The sequence below is a fragment of the Microchirus variegatus genome (assembly GCF_963457635.1).
Source record: "Microchirus variegatus genome assembly, chromosome: 16".
Classification (NCBI taxonomy): Eukaryota; Metazoa; Chordata; class Actinopteri; order Pleuronectiformes; family Soleidae; genus Microchirus; species Microchirus variegatus.
This window is the reverse complement of record NC_139817.1, coordinates 24074181-24088456: the sequence shown is the minus strand read 5'-3', so window position 1 is coordinate 24088456 and position 14276 is coordinate 24074181. Positions and strand designations below refer to the sequence as shown.

The window sequence follows — 14276 nt, the reverse complement described above, 5'->3', positions numbered from 1 at the left end:
TTCATTGTGGTACATAATCTAATTTATCTGATTTAACATTTCTGATTATAAAGACATATTTTAAACCTCATTTGCATCAGTCTAAATCATTGGTTCTCAAAGTGCGGCCCGAGGGCCAATGGCGGCCCGCAGAAACATTTCTGGCGGCCCCTCAATGAATCACAGTTGATAGTTTTAATCCAGGAGCGACTAAACTTGTTAAATGTTTATTGGACATTACTGGATACAGACCAATAAGTGTAAACAAAAATACTGGGTATTTACCTGGTTTCTATATGGTGAATTTTAGTGTATTATTGTGTTATAAGCTGGTAATAAGCAGGTAGCTACAGCCCCCAATTACTAGCTATTTACCCAGTAAATATATGGTAACAGAAATGTGTTACTTGGTATTAACCTGTAATTAGAAGGTAAGAACAATGGCCAAAATACTGAGTAATTACCCAGTAAATTATAAAGCATTATTATATTAATGCTTAAATTCCATTATATTAATGCTTATATTACTTAACGCTAAACTGTAGAACTGCAATCTGGTCATTTAAACTATTACAAATGGGATTTATTTCTGTTTTCTTTCTGTTTTTCTTTCCTTGGCGGCCCTCAGTCCAATGTTGGGTTCCTAAATTGGCCTCAGGTATCAGAACTTTGAGAACCCCTGCTCTAAATTGTTTGGTGGTGTGGGTTCCTCGTTGCTCGTTCATGTCCTGCTCTCACAGATGTAGTGGTACAACAGGCTACAGTCCGCATCGTTCCACAGCTTGCGTCTGCGGAACAGGGACGAGTGGAGTTGCCCGCAGTCCTCTCCGTTCTCTCTGTAGTCCCAGTTGTCAGGCTGGCCTTTATCCCAGAAACTGCACAGAAATAATGATTATCGTCAATAATCGTCACGATAAATGTCAGACTATTAAATCATGATTTTTGCTCCTGAGTGAAAAATGAAAACACAAATTTATAGCAGTTTTAAATGTCTTCATTGACACACAAAAAAGGTAAAACATTAAATCCTAAACAATATCCAGCAGTATGCAAAAGTTTGGGCTCCCCTGTAAATTTTCATGATTTTCCTTTATTAATCATTGGTTGTTTGGATAATACATTTCAGTTCAATATATCATATAGGAGACAAACAGTGATATTTGAGAAGTGAAATAAAGATTTACAGAAATGATTTAAACAAAATGTGGCATGTGTATAAATTGTATTGATTTCAATACATTTAGCACTAATTATTGGAACTCAAAATTGGTTTAGTAACCTCAGTGACCCTTGACCTCCATACACAGGTGAATCCAATCATGAGAAAGGGTATTTAAGTAAATCAATTGTAAGTGTTTCTTCTCTGAAGAGTGGCAACACGGGAGCCTCGAAACAACCCTCAAATGACCTGAAAACAATAATTGTTCAATATCAACAAAGTGTGATTTAAAGCAGACTGTCCATACTCGGAAACCATCAAACCTGACTGAACTGGAGATGTTTTGTAAAGAAGAATGGTCCAAAATACCTTCCGCCAGAATCCAGACTCTAATTGGAAGCCATAGGAAGTGTTTAGAGGCTGTTATTTCTGCAAAAGGAGGATGCACACAATGTTTCTATTGGTGCCTAAATGTATGCACATACCTAATTTTGTTTAAATAATTCTTTATTCTTTAAAAACTTTATTTCACTTCTTAAATATCACTGTGTTTGTCTCCTATATGATATATTTAACTGAAATTTAATAGCCAAACTTTTGCATACCACTGTAAATGTTTAGAACGCAGAGCATTTCAGCTGCTTTTTTCCCACGACTATATTTAAATGTAGGGTTTACACAGAGGCTATAAGAATGTGCAATAAAGAACGTCCCAAAACCAACCTCTTCGTGGCCCCAGCCAGAGACGCTGAGAAAAACGAGGCAAACTCTTTTCACTGTCCCTCAAAGATTCCTACATAGATTCCTTATTTATCTTAAACTCATGCTGTGGCACCTTTTTGATTCTATGCACATTGAGGTGCACAAAGAGCAGAATGAAGAACATTATTGTGAGTACCTCAGATTCTGTTCACATGCAGCTCTTCGACCCAGCTGAGTTTGTTTGTTGTTTGAGAATTGCAATAGCCCTGCTTTAGAGTGTTTCATTTTTATAACCTCACGTCTCTCTTACACTGGCGTTGACTCGAAATCAGTCCCGTCCACCCAGCTCCAGTGTCCTTCATGTTCTCGCTCCACAAGCCCGATCCAGTAGTTGAATCTGAGTTCAACAATTTTTGAAATGTAGTCCTGAAAATAAAAATGACGTTGTTGTTGCAATGTGTGAGATCTTGTGTGTCCTGTGTTCAATCGACAAACACCTAAACCTCACCAGCTCCTCCTCGTTGTTGAGGACGACCAGATGTCCTCCCTGTCTTCGGCATTGCTCCTCCGCTTTGCTCCAGGTCAGAGTCGCGGTGGACACCAGGTAGCAGCTTTTCTCAAAAGACGCCCACCCGACCTTACATGTTCCTGGTGTGATGATGATGATGATGACGATTCAGGCGAACACAGAACCGTTATGTTCTTGATGTATTTTTGTGAGTCTTTACCTCTCACTGGGGAGAGTTTCTTGAAGATGACGGCCTCCTGAGATTTTCCATCTTCACATTGGAAAGCCACAAAAAACAAACAGGGATGATTCAAACATCAACAAGGAAAAAAAACAAAAAAAACATTTCCTCACCAGCAGAGTTGATTTTCTCCAGGCGTAATCTGACTGCAGTCATTTCCTGGTTTAAGTGGGAGACTTTTGAGATAAGAAAAGGTGTTTTACAACGATTATCACGTGACATCTATAGTATACGAACAAGTCAGGTTTGTTTTACTGTGACGTGTTTTTTTCTCCTCGCACATTTGATCCCAGTGACCATGAGCAGAATCAGCAGCAGCAGCACCAGGACGCCATAGAGGGCAAGAATCCTTTTTCTGTTCAAACCTTACAACGATGACAGACTCATAGATCACAGTTACATCTGAAAATAATGTGGATCTAAATCAGCTGATCATGTCTTACCTCCATGTGTGGGCTGTGCATCGTGCTCTCCGTGGACAGAGCTATTCTCAGGCTTATCAAACTGGTGAAACTGATATTCCATTCCTAAAAGAAGAGAACGTTGTTTATCTTTAACCTTCTGTGACACATACTTCTCGTTAACTCTTAGAGCGTTTGTGATATCTAACTACAAATGGTCATAAGAACGTTAATATACTGTATGTTATAATGTTATATTGTCATTTGCATAAAATAGGTTAGAACTAATAATTGACTTATTTAGTGTCTCAGAGTGCATAAGTTAATATTCAGCTAATTCTCCTTTGTTTGTTTTCAGGCTAAATAAGTTAATCATTAGTAGCTCCATAAATACACTTATACGTTTTTAATAGTATGACATTTAAAAAAACAAACAAATTCAGACAGTCTTCATTTAAATTCTGTTATAAAGGAAATGTTTTCATTAAAACCTACACTAGACTGTGTGTGTAATACATAATAATTCTACGTATAATACGTGTACACACAGTATATAACAGTGACTCGTGCACTTTAGAGCACAATTATGAATTAGAATGATCGAAAAACGAATGATTACATTGTCATTTCAAAAATAAAGGGAACATTTGATCACTCACCTTCATCCACCGACATCACTCGTCTCTGGATGGTGGACCCTGACCACGAGATCACAGGGTTTCAATTGATCAATCCCTATTTACAGTGCCGTGCAAAGGTATTCACCCCCTTTGCACGGCCCCCCCCCCCCCCCCCCCACCTCATTGGCATTTTTCCAGTTTTGCTGCCTCACAACCTGGAATAACATGGATTGTTTGAGGATTCAAAGACCTCCAATGAAGAGAGAGAACAATAGATGGACCACACACTCCCTCACCTGGAAGCGGGTCACCGGGGCACGATGGCAAGCGTCTGGTGGTCGGGCCGGCCATAGCCCGAAGAGGCAACATGGGGTCCCTCTTCCCATGGGCTCACCACCTGTGGGAGGGGCCATGGAGGTTGTCAGGTGCAGTGTGAGTTGGGTGGTGAGGACCCTGGCAGTCTGACCCTCGGCTGCAGAAGCTGGCTCTAGGGACGTGGAACCTCTAGGGCTCACCTCGATGCATGTCTTGGGCTCTGGAACCAATCTCTTTGAGAGGGCCTGGACTTTCTTCCACTCTGGAGTTGCCCCTGGTGAGAGGCGCCGAGCGGGTGTGGGCATACTCGGGACCTGTACATTGGGGTTCCCCCCGGTAGATGAGAGGGTAGCCTCCCTCCGCCTTCGTGTCTTGGACACTCAGGTGAAGAGAGGGGGCAAAGCTGTCAACTGATCACCTGGTGGTGAGTTGGCGATGATGTGCAGGGGAGGACGCCAGTCAGACCTGGCAGACCTAAACGGGTTAGGGTTAGGGTCAGACTGTTTACCTGTCTGACATAATTTGTATCCCCCCCTCAAAATGGACAGATGAAACCTGATTATCAAATGATTTATTTTATGTATACTTCACATACTACTCTTTATTATGAACAACTTTCTTCTATTCTAGCCAAAGATATGGTGGGATACAAATCATGTCAGCCATGTAAACAGTCTGAAATAATGTGTTTCCTGTTGCAAGTACGGCTACTAATGTGCACAGTTTAAAGTAATATTAGTTATATAATATATTGGATGCTTAATGTATGAATTTTGTGACAACATTAACATTAGGGGAACGTCCTAGGAACCTTTAGAGAACTGTGAAAAAGTCACGTTCTGCTTGGATCCAAATGTGCAACCAGAAACTAACGTTAGGAAAACTTTCTCTGTGGTTGTAATTTCAAATTACTAAAAACACGCTACATACGATAAAAGGAGAATACATAAACTAAAATATAAAATAAATAATAAAAGCTGCAGAGATCTAAGCGTCTGTTCTGCGTCACCACCGCTGGGGGGCAGCAGAGGTTGCAGGCGAAGCTATAAACCCGACTTCCGGCTTCTGGTCTCGCAGTAAGGAAAATGGCGGCCCTCGGACGCACCGCTCGACTGTTGCTGAGGTCTTCGTTGACTCAGGCCCGGCGTCAGCTGTCTGCCACGGCTGAAGGTGGACACGGCGGACTAGGTAACCGGCGAACTCTCCTCAAAACCCACTGGTCGTTCTTATTTTGTTGATTTGCGTGTTGTTTTAACGGTGACCTTGCTGGGCTAGTGTTAGCATTAGCAATAGCAATAGCGTTTCGTTCTTGGCAGCACACACACACACACACCATATTTTAACACATTCACTTTAGCTTGTATCACAGACCACACGCACGTCTATATACAGTAATTTATAAACTATTAATGCAACGGTTTGAGTTTATTAGCTTATGTCACGAACAGCGCGTCCTCCTGTAAACGGTCGCTTCAGTGTCACTTAAGGTCAATGGACCCAGTTGTATCCGGCTATAAAACAGTCATTTTCAGCTCTAATCGACTTTATTTGCAACATTGGTTGTATCTCGATGCACTTTTACATCGTAAGACGGAGACTTGTCATACAATATTATAGATAAAGGAGAACAGAAGCACTGTAGTTCACACAATGAATGGTGACTTGTGGGAAGAGATAAAAGTCCTTTTATAGAGGAAGAGGAAGATAAATTGTCAAAAATGAAAGTGAATTCAGTGATTGTTTACATTAATATGGAAGCTTGTATAAAACCTAACTAAATTGTTCTACAGGTACTGACTGTAATAACTTTTAAAACATGGTACAAAGTGATACACGTTTTTATTCCATCTTGTTATTATTGATAATATAAGCCTTTTTGTCAGATAATATTGACCATGTGTAAGTGGTGTAATAGAACATAGTATGGGTAAGAACACGCTGTGAGTAGTAAGATCCTCCTTTGCCAAATACACATTTGAATCATGCATATTTATGTCATTTTATTATGCCCCATGGTTGCATCTAATTACACTTTGTGCCAATGTATTAGTACATAGATGTATTACTGAGCCGTGTGGTCGTTTGTTTTGTTTGCAAAATAATGCTCAGACGAATGAAGTCGCTATAAAATCAGAAATGGCTTCAGATAGTTTGCAGCATGTACGTTTAGAGATGTGATGAGCTGCGTCGTTCCCTTGTCGCCATACAGTATTCATGTTATAACGGTGAGAATATAACATGTTTTAAATGTTTGATTTGTTCATTTGTATTGTCCTTCCAATGCTTTCTTTATTAAACTAACCGCTGTTTTCGTTCTCTTGCAGCCGCGAAATGGAGGATGCTGAGTTTCCTCGTTGCTTTACCCGGTGTTGGAGTGTGCATGTTGAACATGTACCTGAAACAGCAGAATCATGTCCATGAGCGGCCAGAGTTCATCCCATACGCTCACCTCCGCATTCGTACCAAGGTCTCGCTTTGTCAAATAGCTCACGTTACAAATTATCGGCCTTGTGTTTCCACTGCAGAGCTTTGATTAAACGATGTGTTCTGTTTTTGTTTCCGACAGCCATTTCCATGGGGAGATGGCAAAAAATCCCTTTTCCACAACCCACACGTGAATGCTCTCCCTGACGGATACGAGGACCATGAGTAAAACCTCCCTCAAGATGTCGTCATCACAGGGACCAGACCCTCAGCGTTTGTTACCGGACCACACTCACGTTCACAGTTTACGCCTTTTTTTTCCATTTTACCTCTGTGCTTTCTCAACACAGGGCACCAGAACTCGACCATTTACTTTTCTCTGGACCATAAAAAAGAGCAAAATGTCCACTTAAACTGAATGACGTAAATTAATAAAGTAACTATTAAATACCTCTATTCATGTTTTGTCTTTGTTTATGTTATAATGTTTATTGTTTGTTCTTTTAAGAAGTCATTTTAACATAGGAATAGTTTGCATTTCATGGCTTCCTGATTGGGTTTGTGTCTGTGAAAGGTCTCTGGATGCTTTTTTATTTGTCCTTAAAACCTGAAGTCTGCTCATTTCAACCACACAGGTGATTTCACATATGTAAGAATCCTCTGATACATTACTATGACTCTCACTGCAACTAGTTTTGTGTTTACTGTACAAAAACAATGGGAAAATGCACTTGACGCCAAACAAACATTTGGATATTTTGATATTCTGACGTGTGTGTCTGTGTCAACTCGGACTCACAAACCTCCCATTGATGTAACGACAATTAAAATATATTCCACTTTTTTTTTTTTTTCTTCCCCTGGTATAAGGAGTATAATTTATGTCAAATACTGGATAAATGGAAATCCCTGTGTAGAGGCCACTGTGGCCATTTCTTGGATGTATTGTTTGTTTGCATTGTTGGTAACTTATTAGTTACGATGCTTATCGTTCTACATTATAAAGTAGCAGGAGATTGATTGATTGATTCTCATCTGTCTCAAATGATTTTTTTTTGCAGAGAGAGCTGCTTATTGTACAGTTTCTCTTTTCCAGGCTTCTCTGAACCAGAGAGACTGCTGTGTGTGAAAACCCCATCAAATCAACCTTTATTCATCTCCATTCTGATGCTCCTGTTTTATATATGTATAATAATATGTCAGTTGTACCTGATGAGAGTAAATTTATCTTCAAATGTCCTCAAAAAGCTGCACAAACCGTTCTTTTTTCTTTTCTTTTTCCCCCTGAAACAAACAAAAACAACATCTTGGGGTCGGATGTGTTGTTAATCTCCACTCCCACGTGACCCGCTTTATCCTGTAGACTCCGCCTCTTTCGCGTGAACGCGCCGTAAACCGAATTAGAAAATCCTGGGTTAACAAAGCTCGCCGATTTGCACATAACCCGCCTCATGACACCGGTTCTGCTTCCCCGGTTCCCCCCGCTCAGACGTCAGTTGGTCGCCCGACGCGCGTCGCAACGAACCGCGGCGTCGGTTGAGCTCGAGTTGGCCTCGTTTGGCGACCGTAGGTTACGTTTTGATTAGTAAATCTAGCATTGAAACATCTCGGATAACTGTGCGCGCCGCCCGACAGGGGGATACTAATCGAACGCCGAGACCCGGATCACAGTCATGAGCGCTGAAAGAGGTGAGGAGACGTTGTTTAAACTCCACTGACATTTGTACATAGTTTATTTTTATTATTTTTGTGCAACATTTACAAAGACAACACATTTATGTTTACGTCTCGTCACATGTTTGAAAAGGAGAAGGCAGAAGTATGAACTAGAGCTGAAAAAATTAATCCATGAATCGATTATTTATCGATTACTAAATTAATCAACTATTTGATCATCGGTTTGAAGCTTTTTTCATGATTAAAACAAGATTTCTGAATGTTTTAGCTTCTTAAATGTGAATATTTTCTTGGTTTCTTTGCTCCACACAAACAAAGAATTAATTAAAAGTGAATCATTTTTGGTTTGTGGACAAAACATCATTTCCAGCTCGAAGTTTTTTAACATTTTATGAACCAAACGATTCATCGAAATAATCAACAGATTAATCGATTACGAAAATAACTGTTAGTTGCAGCTCCAGTATGAACTTAAATGTTCCTATCACACACAACTTATACTTTATCCCATCATCGAATGTTTACATATTTACAGTATTTCATACAATATTCCCAATTAGAGCTGAAACAATTACTGGATTACTAACTATTTTTATAATGATTAAAACAAGATATCTGATAGTTTCAGCTTCTTAAATGTGACTATTATCTGTTGTTTTTTTGCTCCACATAACAAAGAAATCATTAAAAACAAAGAGAATGATTGTGGTTTGTGGACAAAACAAAGACATTTGAGAACATCGTCATCTCCAGGTTTGACAAACACCGATCGGCATTTTTAACGTTTCCTGACATTTTTGGCTCCAAACGATTACTCGATTAATCGTGAAAATAATCGTTAGTTGCATCTATATTCCAAATGTTCTCATTACAACACGAGAATACATCCGACTTATGAGGCACAGAATGTTTTTTAGCTAAATGTGGCAAAAAGTTGCTGTTTACAATCGTACATACTGACTTTGAATCACTGTCCTGGATTAAACTGCTGTTCTTCGTCCTTTATATTTATTTAAAATAAAGTAACATTTAGAACATTAGTGACACTCATTCATTTATTTTTTCTCTGTTTCATAGATTATCAGATGATTAGAAAACTGGAGAGGGCGCACTTCTTCAGCACCAGAGAGCAGGAGATGATACTGAGGCTGTACGAGGAGGAGCGGGAGATTCTGACGGCCAAGTCCAACACGACCAGCGCCTCCAAACTCAGAGAGGAAGCCTGGCAGAGGATCGCCGACAAAATCAATTTGTAGGGGACAACAATTGTGGACAATTTCATCCTGTAAATCAAACAAAATCCGACGCATAATCGTGTTCTTGTGTGTTCTAATTCACAGGGTGTCCGACAGTGGTTACAGGAGGACATGGCAACAAGTTAAAATCAAGCACAAAAACATTGTCCAAACAGGTATTACTGGTATAATCATTATCGCACCTTTGTCACTATGTACGTTATTATACTCAAGAAAAATATAAACGCACAAAGTAGTTATTGTTATGGGACAAAACAGAGTAACTATCCAAAAATAACGGTACATCTTTATCAATAAAGTGGCTTTAATTTGCGAGCATTAGGATCAATTTCAAAACAAAAGTCCTGGAGTAACGGCAGGAAGAACACAACGGGGGTCGATGATCCAAGTTCACAAACTTCAATAACGTGCTAGTCCAGCATTAGCCTCATTACCCGCTACACCGGCTACGCATGGACGTCACCAGGTTGTCAATCGTGTCAAAAGTGTCTGTGTACTGGTCACGCATATTGACCACCACTCTGCCATGCTCCATGACTCTCAGGAGTTGAAATACTCACAATCTGGGCAAATGACATTCTGTTTTTGTTCACCATTTCACTGTTTGTGCGTTTATATTTTTGTTTAGCATACATACATTTATGTCCAAGGATGTTTTGACCGAGGTAAATTCACATTTTTCTCAACCGATGCAGACTCTGGAAAAGAGGAAGCACTTCCTGGATTGTTGAAATGAATACCTAAGAATCTAAATAAATAAAAAAGAGCAAAGATTGAAATAAATGTTAACATAATAGTTATAATCCATAAAATGATAAAAAACACAACAAACCAATCATCCACCTTCACGCTCAATCAAAACATCCTACATTTATCCTGCAGTCTTTTGTGTTATGTGTACAATGTGTATATTGTGTATATGAATCAACATTTGAATTCTGCCGCCGCGCAGCAAAGAGAAGACGCGTGGAGGCGATGAGGAGTCAGGGCGGCTCGGCGACGCCGTCGCTGCACTCGGCTGAGGAGGACGTGCTGCTCCACAAAGACAACAGGCTCAGAGTGGAGGTCCTCGCTGGAGGAGCCTCTCTAGACCCACTGATGGGCTCTGACAGTTCATTTATCAGCGGTAAGTGTTCGCTCCCTAAAGCCCAATTTATACTCCTGCGTAAAGTGCTCTGCGTAGGTTACCTCATTGAGACCCTGGTTTGTGTCACTTGGGTAAATATAGACAAAGGATTACAAACTTATGAAGGCAGCAGTGGATCAACAAAAATCCCTTTAAACTTTGTGTCTACAGTGTCCGGACATCCCATGCTCCTCCTGCCTGTGACTAAGACGGAACCAGAGAGCTTGAGCGGCGATGAGACGGATATGAGTGATGCACATTTTGAGGGGGTGAGTGCTTTCTGAACGTCATTTAAAGGTGCATTATGTAGTAAATCTAAATCAACTGGCCATAAAATCCTCCTAATATGTCACAGAGACTCAGGAATAATGTTCATATAACAAACTGAACTCACCAACAACAACAGTGCAGACAAAATACTAGCATTTAAAATAATATTTTGCAGACTGCAAATCATGTTTTTGCGTCATGTGGCGCCACCTGGCATCAAGTGGCGCCACCTACCGCCGTCTACCAATCATTGCAGTCAGTAGAGTCTCAGCTGCCGAGCAAACCACGGGTTGCCAGCAGTGTTATTTTTGACAACAATCTTAGATTTAGTCTTAGTCTTAGTCTTTTGGACGAAAATGCTTATCAGTTTTAGTCACATTTTAGTCACTTCTATATGTAATAGTTTTAGTCCAGTTTTAGTCGACGAAAACTCAAAAAGGATTTAGTCTAGTTTGAAACGCATGACATTTCGTTTTATCGGCCAATCATCAATTTGCAGATTGGCTATTATTACCCACAAAGAGATGACCACACTGTCACTGAACGTAAACACACACATAATGAATTGACGTTAGCGCAACAAAAGCTAACTTTAGCCACTACTACTAACTACTGTGTCTGGTTATTGTCATGTCCTGCTTTCTTTCTGCCGCTAAATAATCCATCTGTTTGTTGTTTGCTAACACGTTAGCATAAAGATCGCAAGCTTAAAATGCTAGCACCGTCACACTGTCACTGAATGTAAACATGGCTAAACATGCTGCTAAAGAAACGCACACATAATGAATTGACGTTAGCGCAACAAAAGCTAACTTTAGCCACTACTACTAACTACTGTGTCCGGTTATTGTCATGTCCTGCTTTTCTGTTTGTTGTTTGCTAACACGTTAGCATAAAGATCGCTAGCTTGTACTTGTATACTTGTATCAGCTGACTCGTGGACATTATTTGTTTTTCTGTAGGACTTAAACTCGAGCAGCTTTCAGGAAATGTCCAACTCAGCAGCAGGTGGCAGAGGTGCAGAGGTGAGGTCCACGCGTCCTCGTCTTGGAAAACTTTGGAAATGACTAAAACTAAAAATAATCGTGAATTGTTAAACGTCTTTCGCAGACACAAACGGACGACATCAGGGCCCTTTACTGCTGCTACCTCAGGAAAGAGATGGAGAACCGTGACCAGCTGATGGAGTACAGAGCTCTTAAAATGAGGAAGTTGGAAAAAGAAATCTTAATACTTGATAAGCAGCTTGAGTGACTGTAAAAAATAATTAGGTTATAAATAATAATATAATAGACGGTTAAATTTAATTTGCTTCAGTTCTGTCAACAACATTGTCCAACTCCACACATGCAGCTGTTCACGTCTGTATTCAAAACATCCAGAAAGTGGCCTGGAGACACAGTGACCGAGGATTCTGTTCTTAGGGCATGTTTTTAGTCACAGATACGCAGTTAAAGGCACTTAAAGGCCCAGGGTGTAAGAAATAGTGACATCTAATGGAGGATCCTCTGCTCACAAGTGCATCATTAAACTACAGTGGCCTTCACGTAGAGAGAGAGGATTTAGGGGCCGTCCACACGAAAACAGCGTTTTGGCTGCTAATACTCGATGACGTTATATTCCCAGCTCTCTCTTATGCTGTCATTCACTCTCTTGTGTTTGGAGCTCGTTTTACTGTCATTTACTCAAGTTACTGTATTGAATACTTTTTTTTGGTGTATTTTGTATTTTTTAAGTACAATTTAAAATGTATTTTACTTGAGTACGTATTGACTCAAGTATTGTACTTAGTTACTTTATAAATCCTATCCGTTACTGAGTAAAAATACACATTCAGCACAATGAAGACCTACAGGGGGAAAACATACACCAGAACCAGAGTGATGATGTGATTATCACCAGCACTGTCGCGTGAACATAGAGGGCGTGGCCAAAAGTGACGTCATATCCTGTATCGCCCGGTTATCCATAACCGGGCATGTGAGCTCCAAAATAGTTTTGGATTTCTGAGCCCTTGTCATATTTCTACTACGCTCACACCCCACGCAAAGTAACTAAGTAACTTTTACTTAAAGTACATTTCAAATCAACTACTTTTTACTTCTACTTGAGTAATATTTCATCAGCGTATTGGTACTTTTACTCGAGTACTATATTTTAGTACTTCCGAAAAATGATTGTTTACGTTTGAATCCGTTTCTGTGTGGGCGTGGCCTTAGTTTGAGTTGTTAAAACACTGCAGACACTGGTCCTTTAACAGCACACACACACACACACACACACACACACACACACACCAGATTAGTGATTTTCATTATTCCTCAATTTAGCGACAAGTTAGCCAAAAGAAAGCCGTTTATATGTAGATCCTTTGCGGTCATTGACAGCGTCTGTTGTTCATTTCAGAGTTTAGTTTTTTTTGTCTTTGGTAAATGTAGCTGACAGTTAAATTAGAACTTAGCAGGCGAGTGACTGAACATTTTTGTGATATAAAATATAGAATGTGCTTGTGTGAAGTCTAGAATACACTAATTTGTCCTTAGCATTAGTAACGGCATTACTGCTCTAAGGGTAAGGCACACTACATTTACACTATAGATGCTCTGTTTGTTCATTATTCTCATTCATAAAGCACAACACTGACCATCTCTGAGGGGAAAGAGTCAATGTTTTCATTTATTTTGTCCATGCATTTATCCTGACACTATTTTTTATTATAATTTAACCATCAACACGTTATCCTTTAGTCTCTCATTTTTTATGTTGTATGTGTACATATATATATTTATGGGTTAGTGCAGTTGTAAACTATTCTGTTATTATTGTTTGAATTTCCTGTGTTTGTATGTATTTATTATTCTTTTTGTTGTTTGTGAGACATTAAACAAGAGAGATGATGATGTGTCCACTGTCTTACATGAGAGGTCTCGAACTCAAATTAATAGCAGATTTTTACATGAATATACAGTAAACCTTATGTTTTTAATATGTTTTATTACATTTTAATATAATTAGTGATTATACGAAAAGTTTTATTTTACAGTCACAGACCGGAACACGAAGCTGAATGAGCTGGTTCCTGTGTGTTCGTGCGGTTCTCGGTGATATTTTGAATTAGTTTGTTGTGTCACTTGTGTGTTATTATCATTATTGCAGGCTGAATGGAACGGTAAAAGTGCGCCCTCTGGTGGCAGCGCAGCGGCTCTGCAGCGCACTGTGTTCATACGACACGGAGATTTGTATCGATTCAAAAATGATGTTTGCATAAAAACATGTTTTCTTCAGCCTGTGTGTGTAGTGCGAGAGAGACTGTGTTTTATCTGTGCACACAGACCGTGTGTGTGTGTGTGTGTGTGTGTGTGTGTGTGTGTGTCTGCTGAGGGGATTAAACGTGCAGCCATTGAGCCGTGCGCGTTCACGCTGATCCACTCACTGTAGGCATTTTCAATCGAGCACCGAGAGATGGATTGATCCGGATGGGCAGCAGTCACAAAGAAGAAGAAGAAGAAAACAATTAAGTTAAATAATCTGATCCCACGATTACTGACATATAAACATTCTTACTGTGATTCACTCACCCTTTTATTCTTTTTCTTAT

The 14276-nt window shown here is 39.8% G+C and overlaps 2 protein-coding genes across 2 annotated transcripts; one reads left to right on the top strand and one right to left on the bottom strand.

Moving 5' to 3' along the window:
• Positions 1-60: 60 nt before the first annotated feature.
• LOC310938006 (uncharacterized protein) lies at positions 61-4230 on the bottom strand (the record flags this gene model as incomplete). The annotated part of the gene is made up of 9 exons (XM_083902397.1): positions 61-854; positions 2151-2266; positions 2349-2488; positions 2569-2619; positions 2703-2765; positions 2871-2954; positions 3033-3116; positions 3650-3688; positions 4005-4230. The coding sequence occupies 9 exons, from the start codon at positions 4228-4230 to the stop codon at positions 701-703; spliced, it is 957 nt and encodes a 318-aa protein (XP_083758523.1). The 3' UTR covers positions 61-700.
• Positions 4231-5001: 771 nt separating this feature from the next.
• cox6a1 (cytochrome c oxidase subunit 6A1) lies at positions 5002-6777 on the top strand. Its single transcript, XM_083903289.1, has 3 exons — positions 5002-5113; positions 6250-6392; positions 6492-6777. The coding sequence occupies exons 1-3, from the start codon at positions 5011-5013 to the stop codon at positions 6576-6578; spliced, it is 333 nt and encodes a 110-aa protein (XP_083759415.1). The 5' UTR covers positions 5002-5010; the 3' UTR covers positions 6579-6777.
• The last annotated feature ends 7499 nt before the right edge of the window (positions 6778-14276 follow it).

Coding starts and splice junctions, on each gene's coding strand:
- cox6a1 (XM_083903289.1), top strand. CDS start 5,011: ATGGCGGCCCTCGGACGCACCGCTCGACTGTTGCTGAGGTCTTCGTTG. Junction 5,114..6,249: donor AGGTGGACACGGCGGACTAG/GTAACCGGCGAA, acceptor GTTCTCTTGCAG/CCGCGAAATGGAGGATGCTG. Junction 6,393..6,491: donor ACCTCCGCATTCGTACCAAG/GTCTCGCTTTGT, acceptor TGTTTCCGACAG/CCATTTCCATGGGGAGATGG.